At 36.0% G+C, this 14,449-nt stretch overlaps 1 protein-coding gene across 2 annotated transcripts in view; it reads left to right on the top strand.

The window, feature by feature from the left end:
- The window catches only part of Ctnna3 (catenin alpha 3), a 1,349,586-nt gene that overhangs the window by 1,187,972 nt on the left and 147,165 nt on the right, over positions 1–14,449 (top strand). For both annotated transcript variants that reach the window (XM_059281472.1, XM_059281473.1), the window contains exon 13: positions 12,397–12,489. In XM_059281472.1, the coding sequence (XP_059137455.1) occupies positions 12,397–12,489 (93 nt within the window). The remainder of the gene's footprint in view (positions 1–12,396; positions 12,490–14,449) is intronic.

The following is a 14,449-nucleotide window of genomic DNA, read 5'->3' as shown; positions in this document are numbered from 1 at the left end:
GCTTTAGCTTCTAAAACTTACTTAAACTTTCTTTACCAGTTGCCAACTAGCTCATATGAGGCCTGGTCCTTCTGATGATCTGAGTTATCAAGTTTAAGAAATCATGAGTGAGCCGGGCGGTGGTGGCGCACGCCTTTAATCCCAGCACTCGGGAGGCAGAGCCAGGCGGATCTCTGTGAGTTCGAGGCCAGCCTGGACTACCAAGTGAGTTCCAGGAAAGGCGCAAAGCTACACAGAGAAACCCTGTCTCAAAAAACCAAAAAAAAAAAAAAAAAAAAAAAAAAAAAAAAAAGAAATCATGAGTGAAAACCTACATAGGATGCTCCCCTATGACTGATTAGCTGTGCTAGCAGCTGTCTATCTTCCACTTGACATTTGAAATGTACTTTAATAATCCTTATATGTCTTCCTATTTATATGTCTTATTTCACAGCAATGAATCACATTTTGCAGAATAGGGGATCTAAAATAGTAAATATTAAAATAACATGATTGATGGCTCCTTACCCATATACATCATGTGGGACAAATCTCTTAAATCTTTGTCTAATATTACTTCTTTAAGATTCTGATGATATTAATTAGGCATAATAAATAAAATTTGCAACTGCTAACATTAGAATGGAAGAATGCCTAAGATTCTTTTTTACTTTAGCCAAAACCTTTAATAATTTAAATCAGAGTAGACTTGTTTATTAAATACTTATCTTTTAGCACTATATTAAGCAATCAATATTACTTGCTGTCAGTACTGTCTAATGGCAACCCAAAAATCTCTATAAGTTAGGCACATCAAAATTAAAGGCATTTAGTATAGTTACCCAAAGTTACATAATCAGTCAATAGTGTAGCAGGATTGGATTTTGGTAATTATCCACTCTGGTGTAAAGAGTTTTAGTTTGTTCCTACAGTAGTTATTTTAGGAATGAGAAATTAAAAACAGGCGATTTTTACTGAGAACTTGTTAGGTGCCCTGGGCCATTACAAAGGTGACTTCATATGGAAATGAAAATGTGCCATTCAATATGTATATTCAGGATCAAATCCACATTCATCTCTGGAGCTGGTGATACGAATACCTTAATTAGGAAGAGATAAAACATACATAAGGATCTTTTATCTATACATTTGCCAGGGTTGCAGAATAAATGTTTTCTAATATAAGGGAATCCCTTGGAGTTCAGTAGTATCTAGTGTTTCATAAAGGCTTTATTCAATGACAAAATGGGTGGATAATTGTATTAATGGTCATATAATTGAAAACAAGAGTGAAAACCTAGATTCAATGCCATCTTTCCCAGGAATGCCGAACTAACTTCTTATTCAATTCCTTATGTAATGGAACAAACTTTCACTTGTTTGTTTTTTTTTTAATTTTTGTTTTTGTTTCATTATGTAAAGGACCTGGAGTTAATGATTAAAAGAAAAGTTTCATTTATTTAGACAGCCTAGCTTTAAAGTAGGGATAGAAGGTTGGTATATCACTATGAAAATATACCTACTCATACATAGTCTTCGGTATTCTAGAAAGTCTTCATATTTGCTATCCTGTTTGCTTTAAAATAAGCTAAAGCAATGTATGCACATACACATAAGAATATTATCTTAGGGGCAGGTTATAGAGCATGCAGAAAACAAAATCAAACCGAAATCTTTGGAATTAAACTAAAAATTTCCATTATATAAATATCTTCCCAGGAAGGTGCATGTAAAGCATTTGAATAATTCATCAAATATACACAAACAGAATTTGATCAATGAATAGTTTCACAATCTTATATAATTTATGACAATGTTACAACACCTGACACGCTGCACTTCATGTTGACTATTCTCTAAATATTTTTTAATGTAATCTGTAACAATTCATGCTTCCTTGCCTTATATTTTAATGAAAGCAATATTTGGCATTTTCAGATTTAAATAGAATAATAGCACACAGCAACTGATGATAATTAACTCAAGCAAATTCTCTTATCTAGAATGTGGCATAATTTTTCATCTTGCCATGTTGTTAACAGTGATATACTTCCAAAGTAAAATTGTCTCTCTTATTCTAAGTTGATTTTAAAGAAGACAACTTTTCAAGAGACTAGATATAATTCCTTGTTTCTTCATAGTTGCATAAGCTCTTCAGGGAAAATAGTAGACAGACAATGCTGGGTAAACCTGAATGGAATAATAAATTACATTGATTAGATTGAAGACATATATCAACAGTGGAAATTAGAACAAAAAATAGATGGCTCGAGTAAAACTAATTTCATTTTAATTAATAGTATATTAAATGTTCCCTCACTACAAATCTATAAATTTCCTTTTTTTAAAATAATTTTTTATTTAAATTTTTTCTTTCCTTTTGCATACCAACCCCTGTTCCCCCTCCCTCCTCTTCTCCCGTTCCTCCCCACTTCCCCCATCTCACCAGTAACAATGTTCAATCATCAATGAATTTAAAATGAACTTGCATTTCTTCAAAGTATTTATTAATTAGAAATTCTTGTTCTCAGCTCTATAACCTTGCGTCATATAGTGATTAACACTTACATGTTAGATAAGCACATGAGGAAATAAATCTGTAGTTCTACTGCACTGCTGAGATATAATTAACATTAAATAAACATATTTAGAATATGTCAGCAAGCTTTTTCATAGGCATAGGTGTCTAGGCATACTTTCATAGGCATAATGTGAAACTATCAGTGCCTCAGGAATGTACATGAGAAGTAAAATCTTACCCATGTCACTTCATAATTTGATGTTGCCCTTAGCTTCTAAGCAACTTCCAACTTAAAATTTCCAGTCTCTTACATTAGTGGAACTATACAGGTTTTGGACAATTTGCCTGATTTTACTAAACATAACTGATTTTTGAATCACATGTTATTTTAATAAGTAACCTATTCTACTTTGTAGGGTGTTATTCTAGTAAATAGATATACAGTTTATTAAATAATTTATTTTTAAGTTTATTAAATTATTTCCCAGTTGATTCTGATCTGAGTTGGTCTTGGTTCTTGGATAGTACAAATCAACCAACGATGAATACTTGTGAGATTGTATGTGAATAAGATTCACCTTATTTCGAGCAAATCTAGAACAATGAGATGACTGATTGTCCTCTCTGTACCTCTAATATATAACAAGACACATGCACATTTTTTGCAGGATGATTTTCCACACTGTGTTTGTCTCCCTACCTGTCCTGATTCCACTGCTTGGGACAAATCTCTCTAGAAATAGTACAAACCATGTTCCAAAAGCCAATTTCACAGCCACTATGAGTGGCTACATTCAGCCACATCTTACACGATGATGAATTTCCTTAGTTGTACAAAGAGGCCTTTTAGTTTGGGGACTTAAAAAAAAACATCTCTTTATACAACAGCGTAATTCTTCCTTTGGGATTGTCCAAACATTTGCTTTGTTGTATTCTGGTGTTGTATTTTATACCCAAGCTGCCAGCTTGCTCTACTTACTTCTAGCAGTGGAGGGAATTCTTATATCCCATAAAGCAAATTTCAATCCATGAACCCTGAATAATATGTCCAAAGTCTGCTACTGATCTGAATTACTGTTTTACTGAACATCTCCCTACTAATGTGTGACTTCTTTTATATGTCTCCATTTTTTAACTCAGGAAAAGAGGAATGTCAGGTATGGATACCCTGCTTGGGAGTGTGGCATAGATGAAACACAGCTGGCATTTTGAGCTTTCTTACCAGGCCTAGGATTCCTTTGCAAATCTAGATGAATTGGGTTAGTGCTATTGATATTGTACCTAGCATCTTAATGAATTCAGAAAGTAAAAGGTTTTCCTGAATGCTAAAGAATATATATCCACAGTGGGATTGACTCTAAGATACAAGTCTCCATTCCTTCCAAAATTGCAGCTAGAGAATATTTTCATAAATCCACTTTTCTGAATGGTGAAACTGTGATGCAGGAAATGATGAAGTGATTGATCTTACAGATCCACAGAACTAAGAAGACAATGCAGTGTGGGGTTGCGGGGGAGGGGTTGCACCTGGGTGGGTGGGGGAGGGGCTTCTTTGCCTCTGCTAGTGTAGTCCCCTTCAGTGTCTGCTGTGATCATGAAGACACATACTGCAGGTTTCCCAACATTCGGGATGCTCTCTGTGTGCTTACATCAGCTCCTACCACAGAGCATTAACAGACACATTGCAAGGTGCCATGGGGTCTTCCTCAGTTCTTCCAGTCTTACCCCTTTTAAAATTCCTGCATGTCCTTGAAATGGCCTGTTGAACCTTAAGCAGAATACCTTATAACATTTATTGCTTTTTTTTTCACCCTGCCAGTAAAAGCAATAAATGGGCATTGTAAACATTTAGAAACAAATCAATTTCAAAGGACAAAAGCTGCATGTAATATTTCAAAGCTCATAGATGATAATTACTGAAGTCTCTTTGGTGTGTTTTCTTTAAACTTTTTGCCAGGATACACATACACATCTACTCACTTAAAATGAAATGATACCTGGTAGGGAAAGGGAGAGTTTCTATTACCATCTTTTGTGATACTCAAAGACTCTAAATACTTGGCCTGTTTTGTTCTCTGAGAAACTGTTTGGGGTTCTCTCTGTGTCTTCACTCATGTGAATATCTTATTTTAATATCCTAAGCAAAATCTGTAGATATTTAAAATCTGGTAAGCTATCTTACACTGTTTATTGCAAAGTAAAAATTTTTAAAAAATCAAATATTCAGTGTTTATTTGGTTATGGAGTTTGATGCAGAAGATAAGATATTTTTAATTTTATGAATCTCAGCCCAAAGTTTTATTTTCCTCTGAGGAAACTGCTTTCTCAACACACTAAATCTTATTCAATGTCACAAACTATTCAGAAAATTTTGTCCTCAAACTAGATATCTAGTGGTCATTGTAAGTTTTAATCTGACTATAAGAGTTTTAGTACTTCCATATACTTTCTATTAAAATTGTAAATATATAACATAAACCACAGCCTTGTCCAAGAATGCTTTACATTCTTTAGTTTAGCTCATCAATATATGTTAATTTGGATTAAATTAAAAATAAAAGGGAAGAAATGACTTGGGAAGTTTTCAGATCCACTGATACCCAGGCTGTGGGTGAAAGTTTAATTCTTCTTTACCTTGGTGTGTATTGAACCCAGGGAACTAGTCTGGGAAATAAACAGACTTTATCAGCAGCCTTTGGGAGAACCTGCTTCAAGACTGCCTCCAGGATATGCAAAAAAAAAAAAAAAAAAAAAAAAAAAAAAAATTCCGTGAATGTACTGAGGGCTAGACTTTCTCTATCTGAGGGGTAATAAGGAAACACATATGTTCTGATGGTAACTTTCTCTTTTTACTTCATCTTGAAAAGAATCCCTTCCTGAAAATCTCTCTGTGTCCATACAGCTATATCGTCCACACAGTTACATATTCCACACACCTCTTCTACACAGCTATACATCTCGTCTACATAGCTCTGTCTTCTACCCACACATCTCTCTCACACAGCTCTATCTCATGGCTCTCTCTACCCTCCATAGCATATATCACTCTTCTACACACACTTCTCTCTGCCCTGCTGCATTTCTCCACTCATAACTTGCATTTTTCTTCTACATCACTCACTCACTCTTTACTCATTCATTCTTCACTCACCCCCTCACTTCTACATCACTTACTCACTCACCCACCCACCCACTCACACTCTTACTCACTCTCAGCTCTCTCTGCACACATCCTCTCTTCGTAGCTCCACAAAGCTCTTATGACAGCAGTTCTCTCTACATAGCTCTATCTCTATATACCTCCTTCAGCTGCCAAACTCTGGACAATTATGAGTCACATATACAGGGTCTGACCCATTCCAAAACACATGATAAGTTACACAGTTTCTCTCAGGCTAGGGAGGTCGTGCTGAACAGGCATGGAGAGTAAAGTAGGCGTATAGCTCTGAGTGGTGAGCTTTCCTATACAGAGAGTGACACTGAAATTCAGGACTTAAACAGTAAACAGTAGGTTGGCTGCACCTTGAGGTTAGGAGTATGTGCAGAAAGCCAATTGCTGCAGGGAATTTATATCTTAATGTTGTCAGCCTGACTTTGGTTCAAAGAAACAGACACCTCGCTTTGTAGCTGAGAATATTGCCATTTTCATATGTCAGTCCGAGTAATAAAAAATATGCTAGTATTATTTCTTTTCATCAAAATTACACAGCTTAAGCAGAGATCATCTTCCTGAACATCCACAGCTATATGTGCTCCCAAAAGATGGAATATATTCATGAGATAAACACACAAGCAGTAGGGGAAATACCCACAACTGATTTTAGGGAAGAAATGTAGTGGCACATAAGAAAGTCACTATAAGACACAGAAGAAGCAAATAGTCATTCACAGTCAGCGACCTCACAGTCTTTGCCAAGTGGGGCTCCCCATCAGAGAATTATTCACCTGGTGAGTCGACTTGTTGAATATTTTTGTTACCTGCTGTATACTCCCACAGCCTCCAGCAAGACTTTCTCTCAATTCAGTTTGCAAAGTTATATCTAGTTATAGGGAGGCAGCAGCGGAGCAGTGAGGAAGGCCTGAGTCAATCTATAATATGTGGCAGGAGAGGGAGACTTGAGAGAAGTCACTTGTGATTCTCAACGTCTCCAAATGCCTGGCCTACCTTGTTCTGTAAGTAGCATATTCATGCTTTTAAAGCTGCGTTTGTGTATGTGTGTGTGTGTGTGTGTGTGTGTGTGTGTGTGTGTGTGTGTAGATGTGTAGGTGTGTAGGCGTGTATATGAGTACAAGTGTCTGTGGAGGCCAAAGGTCCCCATAGGATGTCTTCCATAAACACTTTCCATTTTATTTTTGTGAGACAGTCTTGCTGAATTTGGAGCTCAGCAGTTTCACTAGACTGTCTGGACAGGAAGCCCTGAAGTCTCCAGTCTTTCCCTTCCCAAACTATGGGTAGCAGAGGTATGCATACCAGATTTAGCCTGGGTGCTAAGGATACAAAAGTCCTCATGCTTTCGTGGCAAACACTTTCCTGATGAATGAATTTCCCTAGCCTCCCTAAACCCTTTGTAATGCACACAGCACTTCTTAAGTTTCTCAAACTTATCATGCAATTGTGACTACCATGTCACATGGTCCATGAAATAGCTTTTGGGCCCAGTTTTGAAGTGGCCTTTATTAGTTGTGTGATACTGAACCATTATCTATTAAATATAAGGGTTGGTCTTCTCTACCATGATAGTAAAATAACAAGAATTAATAGTATGTCAATTGTTAAGAGTGACTGAGAAAAGGAACATGGCATTACCAGGCTCCATTTTGCTGATGAATTATACACGAAGAGCTTAATTAAACATGACTGCTTCATTTTCCTAATCTAAAGAGAAGAATCTAGAAATTTCTAGTATTTGAACTTTCCAAAAATATGCTTTCACCCAAACCTTATTATTATTCATGGTTTCATTTGTCTTTTATGTCTTTATTTAAGCTTCCAGCTGGACTCATCTTGTGACAGTTTTCATGAATTAGGAATGCTCCTCTTAGGATCTGAGCTATGTGACAGGCTCATTTGGTGGCTGAATAGGGACGGTCATATTGATGGTGTCACTTTCATTTATGACCCTACTGCTGAATTGATATGCGACTTCTGCACTTGCTGTGTTTTGTTGATATATTCTGAGCAGAGGAATGACTACCCACTAGTTTCCTGATCCAGAGATTGAGGCTGTGATTTACCCCACATGTTTACATCGTTACCAGGGTCCTCAAAAATCCTTGTATAAAATTGAATAATTATCATCATCCCTTATAATGGGTCAGAATAAAAGAGCAGTTGGGGGAGTAGAATTAGGGAACTGTGTCAGGAAGGTCACTGGTTTGTTGAACATTAAGGAAAGTTAAATTTCAACTTTTGGGTCAGAGGTATAGAGTTTGTCAGTTTCTCCCTCCCTCCCCTCCCTCTCCTTTCCCTTCCTTTAATTTTTTATCTTTATATCGTTGTTTTGTAGCTCTTTAGTGAACATCAATTTTCTATTTGAAACTTTAGATTTACGCCTTTGTGAGGTTTGGAAAGATGAATTTCCAGTCATAAGACCATTCATTCACGTCACTGCACATGCAAAAAGAATAAACGAGACCATGTTAAACACTGATAAAGCACAGAACTTCCCAAGAAAGAAATGTATCTGTCCGTCTGTCCATCTATCTATCGTCTACCCATGTATATATCCATAATTTATTCTGCTCCTGAAGTTTTAGTGTCCGCTCTATGGCTTCCTTGCTACCTCAAATAAAATTCTCAAGTGGCATGTTTTCAAGCATTGTATCTGATTATTTGCCCTCTTTTACATAACTAAGATTCAAGGAAAATAATGACAATTTAAAATTATCAACAATATCAACAGTTCAAAATTTCATATTTAATGAATAATATTTAAGTACATCATCTTATTTTGTCTCTGTGATTACCCCGAGGTATTAGGTAGTATGTTTACTGTATCATGGGTATGGAACTTACGCTTACTTCAAGTCACTTTTGGGCTCCCTAAGGAAAGCTTTTAATAAGCAAATTCTGAGAGGTAAATATAAAATGAATTTCCTGAGTTCTGATATAAGAAACAACTAATTAATTCTGATATAAGAAACAACTAATTAATACCTAGAACTGTTAAAAATTCTCTGGACAATTGAGCCACCTGTGTTTTGTTCAGATTTAGATGCAGTCCACTTAAGGAAGGTAATTCATCCCCACCATCCCTTAGAGAACATTCTAAGGTAAATCCTTGCCAAAGCCACTTTAAAAGATTATCTTAATCTTAAGAAAAATTAAACTTCAATTAAAAATCCTCCTCACTTTCTTCATAAGAAAAGCATTATATACAGAATTATATTAAATCCTGTTTAGCACAGTCATAATATGTAGGTGTAATTATACAACTACAGGTGTTCACTAACCACCATGTCCACAGAGCATGCTATTTGAGGATTCTTAAGTAAGAAGTATTTAGTGGGCTGTCCAGGTCACAGTCTGAAAATAAATTTGGATCAAATTGGAAGCACTGAAGTTTACATAAAAATTTTGTGAAAAACATATCAGAATTAGATAGCACAGGAAGAAGAAAACAACAGAAAAGCAATCTTATTATACCACAGCTCTGTCTGCAGGTTTATCCCTTACAGAATCTTAGTACAATTGAGCTGCACAATACCCTTTGGGCTTAGGTAATATGACCTAGATTCTGGTCTGAGGAGAGCAAATTTTTAAAAGGTTTACAGAATGGACAGTGTCCCTCATTGGATGGCCAGAACTCAAATTCAGATTTGCATTATTCAAAGTTACTGGGTTGTTGTGCCCCACATCATCATTATTTTGATAGTTCAATCTCCTGTCATAGACTGATAATTGGAAACACATACATTTTCCCCATATTGTGTTGGTTAGTTTTAACTGCCAACCCAACACAAACTAGAATCACTTTGGAAGAGAGTCTTAATGGAGATTATTTAATTATTGATATCAGGTCAGCCCATGGGCATGTATGTGGAGGAAATTTTTAATTGTTAATTGATATAGGAAGACAACACCCATTGTGTGTAACACTATTCCCTAGGAAGGTGGTCCTGAAGAGCATCAACGAGGAGAAAGTTTGCTGAAAGCAAGCAGGCAAAGATGCATTTACTATGTGTCTACCTTGGACTGAGGAAGTCATGTAATTTATGTGAGTTCTTGCCTTTACTTGCACAAAATGATGGATTGTAACTTGGAATTTCAAGTCACACAAATGCTTTTCTCCTCTCTGTTGCTGTTGCTTTTTATCAGGGTGTTTTATCATAGCAACAGAAATGAAACCAGAGCACATGCTAAGCCTGTTCTCATACCACCAGCCTCCGAAATTTCAGATTTCTAAAGTCACTAGTTGAGAAGAACTCTATTTTTGAGAGGTTATTATATATTGTATCCCATCAGCCCAATCTACCCTTTTTAAAAAATGCATTTTAATCTTTCCACAATTTGCCTTCATAGCTGAAAACGTTAACAGGTGTATCCCTGAAAACAGTTAAAGAATTCTTCTTTCTTGGCTTCTGCTTATTTTAAACTGTTTCACTATAAACTTAACTTTTTATTTTGCAATGCCTTCTAACCTCTTGCCTTCCGGAATGTGACATGTGTGTCAGCAAGTGTTTTGAACACTCTCCCACAGATTTTGTTCGTGTAGAGAAGAGGTCAATTTTGGTGGCTTTGCAAGAAAAATATTAGTTCCATGTTAGAGGAAAAAGAAAGCACAGAAATATGTGAGTGTAATTGGTAGACTTATCTCTTCCAGCAGCAAAAATGGTTCTCGAGATTTCTGAAAGCATAGTTTTTTTAGTTAGTTTGCTTTATTTGGGACTTGATGAAATATTGGAGTGGATGATGGGGCTATGTAGCACTAAAGGATGAAGCAACCCAAGTAAGAAAAAAAGGGCCTAAGAAACTGATCACAGTGGAGGCATCAGACAGTCTTCAATTAAAAGCAACATATACAAGAAAGGGGATTGGATCAACAAAATATATTCATGTATCAGGAGACTTGCTGGATATATCAAGGAGGGAGATAGAAAATGTGTTTTCTCAAAACTCCCATGAGACTACACGAAATGGCTAAGAGTAAAATGTGTGGTTTTTGTAGAAGTTGCATGGTGTTCAACTCAGGCTATTAGTACCCGGGAAGAGAGAATCAATTGCTCCATGATCATTGTTACTCATAGCTGCAAAAGATCTGTGGATAGATAACAAAAGCTGAGCACACTGGAGGCCTCGGTGAGGGAAGAATATTAATATCTGCTAGCAGTAAGATGAAATAAATATAAAGGATTCTGCAGTGAAGCAATGGGGGGGGGCACTGTTCATTACAAGTGTTGGAGAACAAAGACCATGAGATGATAAATTATCTGGAGCCAATAGTGAATGAGAAATTGATACTTTATTCCACTATACCAACTAATAATCACCTGTCCCATCTTTAGATTGGTACCAAAGGAAGGAAGACCCCGGGCAATCATGAAAATGTCCAAATTACTGTATAACAAGCAAAGTTTAAGGAAAATCAGAAGTGGTTTAAGGAGGCCAGTCTTCAGAAACCATGTTTATAGAAGAGACACAGTCTCAAGGCTGTCTTTCACTTCATTTTGAATGATTTTGATAAAAAACTATTTTTTTCCTAGATTGGACATTAGGGCCTTGTGTTAAACACATCATATTCTAAAGCTGTGACTGTGTAAAATGAAATAAATATTAATTATTTGTATGTATTTCTACATGTATTTGCAGTAAAGACAGTGGTTAGCTTTAAATTATTATTTTGATAAGTAAAATCACTTGATCCTTACCTCACAGGGTAGACCATGCAATATTTAGCATCCAAATTTAAAAAAAAAAAATAAAGAGCTAAAGTATGATGAGCTGTGACAAGGGCAAATCAAGAAGATGAGGAAAACCATCTAAGTTATCCAACTCTATCTGAGATTTCCTGAGTAAGAGCTGCCTCAACTGATACTGAAAAACGAGAATGGACATTGGCTAACTATTGATAATACATGCAGACATTCAAGTTATGTTACTTTTCATGTAAGCTCCTAGAAAATGCTGTTTCTTGACAGTTGTGACGGCAACTAATGGTTTATTGACCTAATGAAACTTGTCTGACTTAAAAATTTATTAACTCTAAGCAACTTGGTGTGGGTAACCATACAGTGGTTGGTCAAATTGCTTTGCACTGACTGCCAATCTTCCATCTGATCTCTAATTTTTCTTCTATTCCACATTTATTGGACTATAATTTATATACAATAAAGCTCTTCATTTTCAAAGCAAAAACTCAACGTTTTAAGTGAATTCATATAGTCCATAGCGATCGTCATTCTCTAATTCCAGAATTGCCGGCATCCCAAAGAGAAAGTGTGTACCCATTTAACAGTCATTGCACCATTCTCCCATAAAGTACCAGTCAAATTTGTTTCCAGTGGATTTGCATATTCCAATAATTTCATGTCATGTTCTATGTACTATATGATTGACATCTTTCATATAGCATGATATAATCAAGGCTCATCTACTGTGTAAGATGAATAGCTATTTGGCTTGTCCTTATGAACAAAGTATCTTCTACTGTGTGGATGGACAATATTTGTATACACATTCTTCAGTAGAGTTGTTTCCACTTTTTATCTATTATAATGCTGGTATGAAAATATTGAGGTTTTTATTTGAATTACTGCCTCTCTTGTATGCCTAGCTGGGGTTGGATTCCATTATCAGATGTCACTTCAACAGTCACCTTTCTGAGGTCCTACAGACTCTTCAAAGTGATGGCAACATTTTACAGGCTCATCAGCTTTGCTTTGCTTTCTTTTCACAGACTCCAGAGGAACTGGAGGATGTTTCTGACCTTGAAGAAGATCATGAGGTCCGGAGTCACGCCAGCATTCAGACAGAAGGGAAAACTGACCGAGTAAGTCATCTACAGAAGAACATCTGTGGGCTGGAAGTAGTCCCTGTTAATCCAGGAAGCCTCTCATACATGAGACACTTGGATCTGGATCTGACTTTCTGAAGCACAGAAAGGAAGGGCTCAGACTATGGGTATAGCAAGCTAAGAAAATATTTTCTGTTTTGAGAAATCAGAGTGAGGGCTCTAATGTCTGGTAAGGGATCATTCCAAACTGCTTTTGATCGTATAAAAACCTTATGAACATGAAAGTGAAAATGTATGCATGTTTGTTTAGTGTAGAGAATAGGATCCAGGATTTTGTAAATATACTCTGAAATAATAGGAAACAAAATCTCCTACTGAATCAGTAATAGGGACTTTTCTTCTTATCTTTAGTGCTTTCTTTTGTGTCTCCCTACACACACACACACATACACACACACACACACACACACACACACACACACACACAAAGTTATTTTTCTCTAATTTTTGTAGTAAGAATAGTCCATGTTTTTCTTTCTTCTGAGTATAAATTGTTCTGAAAATAGATACCATTCTTATATAGTCAGAAAGTAGTTGGTAATATACAGGATAGAGACTCCATCTTGAGATTCAGATTTCTGCTGCTACTTGGGTTGTCAATCCTCTTGAAGTTAATTCATGTAGGAACTGTCTAGAACACATAGTATCTAGGTATTATTTTCTTCACATATAGCTGCTATCATTGTTAGGGGGTGGAGTCATAAAAGTAGCAATAGAAGAAGAAATGTATATTTTGCTAAAGATAAACTCTGCTCTAGTAGCTGGAGGAGTATATTTGTGTGACTGAAATCAAGGTAAGTCTCAAGGCTGACAAGCCACTGCTATAAGCAATTTCATTTAACACAAAGGGAATATTTTACATTTGGATAAACATGACTGTTTTTACAATCAGGCTTTATACAAATAGACAATGAATTCTTGGTTTAGACCCTTAACATGAAGATACTTTGTATTTCTTCTTGTAGAAAATGAGGATTAGATCAGATATTTTCATGTTTCCTTAGTAACTCCAAATAAGATGACACATAGTAGAGTGTTTTATAAGCCTTAAAGCTGTATAATGAAAAGGTAAATCTTACCTTATTTCCATGTGTCCTGGTTACCAACCAGGTAGATGACCCTGTTGATCTTCTTCCTGGACCTCTCATAGGTCTTTCATAGGAATGTTAGCACTGCTTATAATTTTTAGATCATCTAGAAATTTTCCTGGATTGTAGATTTTCTTCCATCTGTATATAGTTCCATAACAATCTAGTTTCTCTTCAATGAATCTGTGTGATAACCTCACCGCAAACAATAACAAGACAGAGCACTGACCATCAGATCTACTGGATTATATTTCACCTAATACCTCTGTTGCTTTAGCTTTCTACTTTGTATATTCCAAATGACTCAGATGTTCTTCCTGTCTTTCCCTGAGCCCTACCTATAATTATGATGTGAAATTCCTTTGGAAAATGCTTAATTGTTGTGAATCATATATCTCTACCTCCAACCCTTTGTGTTGGGTATTAACATTCTTCCGATTCACTCTTTACTAACACATTGGAAATTCTTAAGTATAGTCCAATGGCTCCCCTTTGGAACTGACCTTAAAAGTCTGTAGCAATGCATAGCTTGGTAATATTTCTTTGGGTTTATCAGCTCTTGTTTCTTTCCTGACTTATTCTCTTTCAGCTGGGTGTTCTGGTACAAGAAATAGTAATTTCGCATTTACTTTACTTAAATCTCGTATTGACTTTGTAATATTTTGATATTAGCATCTTAGCTTAACTAAAATTAAGGAGGCTCAAAATTACATAATTGTTTTAGTGACTGTTTGATTGCTGTGAAAAGAAATTATGACTGAGGGAAATTTTATAGAGGAAAGCATTTAATTGGGGGCTTGATCACAGTATCAGAGGGTTAGTCCTTGACCATTCTGGCAGGAAGAAGA

The sequence above is a fragment of the Peromyscus eremicus genome, chromosome 16_21 (assembly GCF_949786415.1).
Source record: "Peromyscus eremicus chromosome 16_21, PerEre_H2_v1, whole genome shotgun sequence".
NCBI lineage: Eukaryota > Metazoa > Chordata > Mammalia > Rodentia > Cricetidae > Peromyscus > Peromyscus eremicus.
This window is presented reverse-complemented; position numbering and strand designations above follow the sequence as displayed.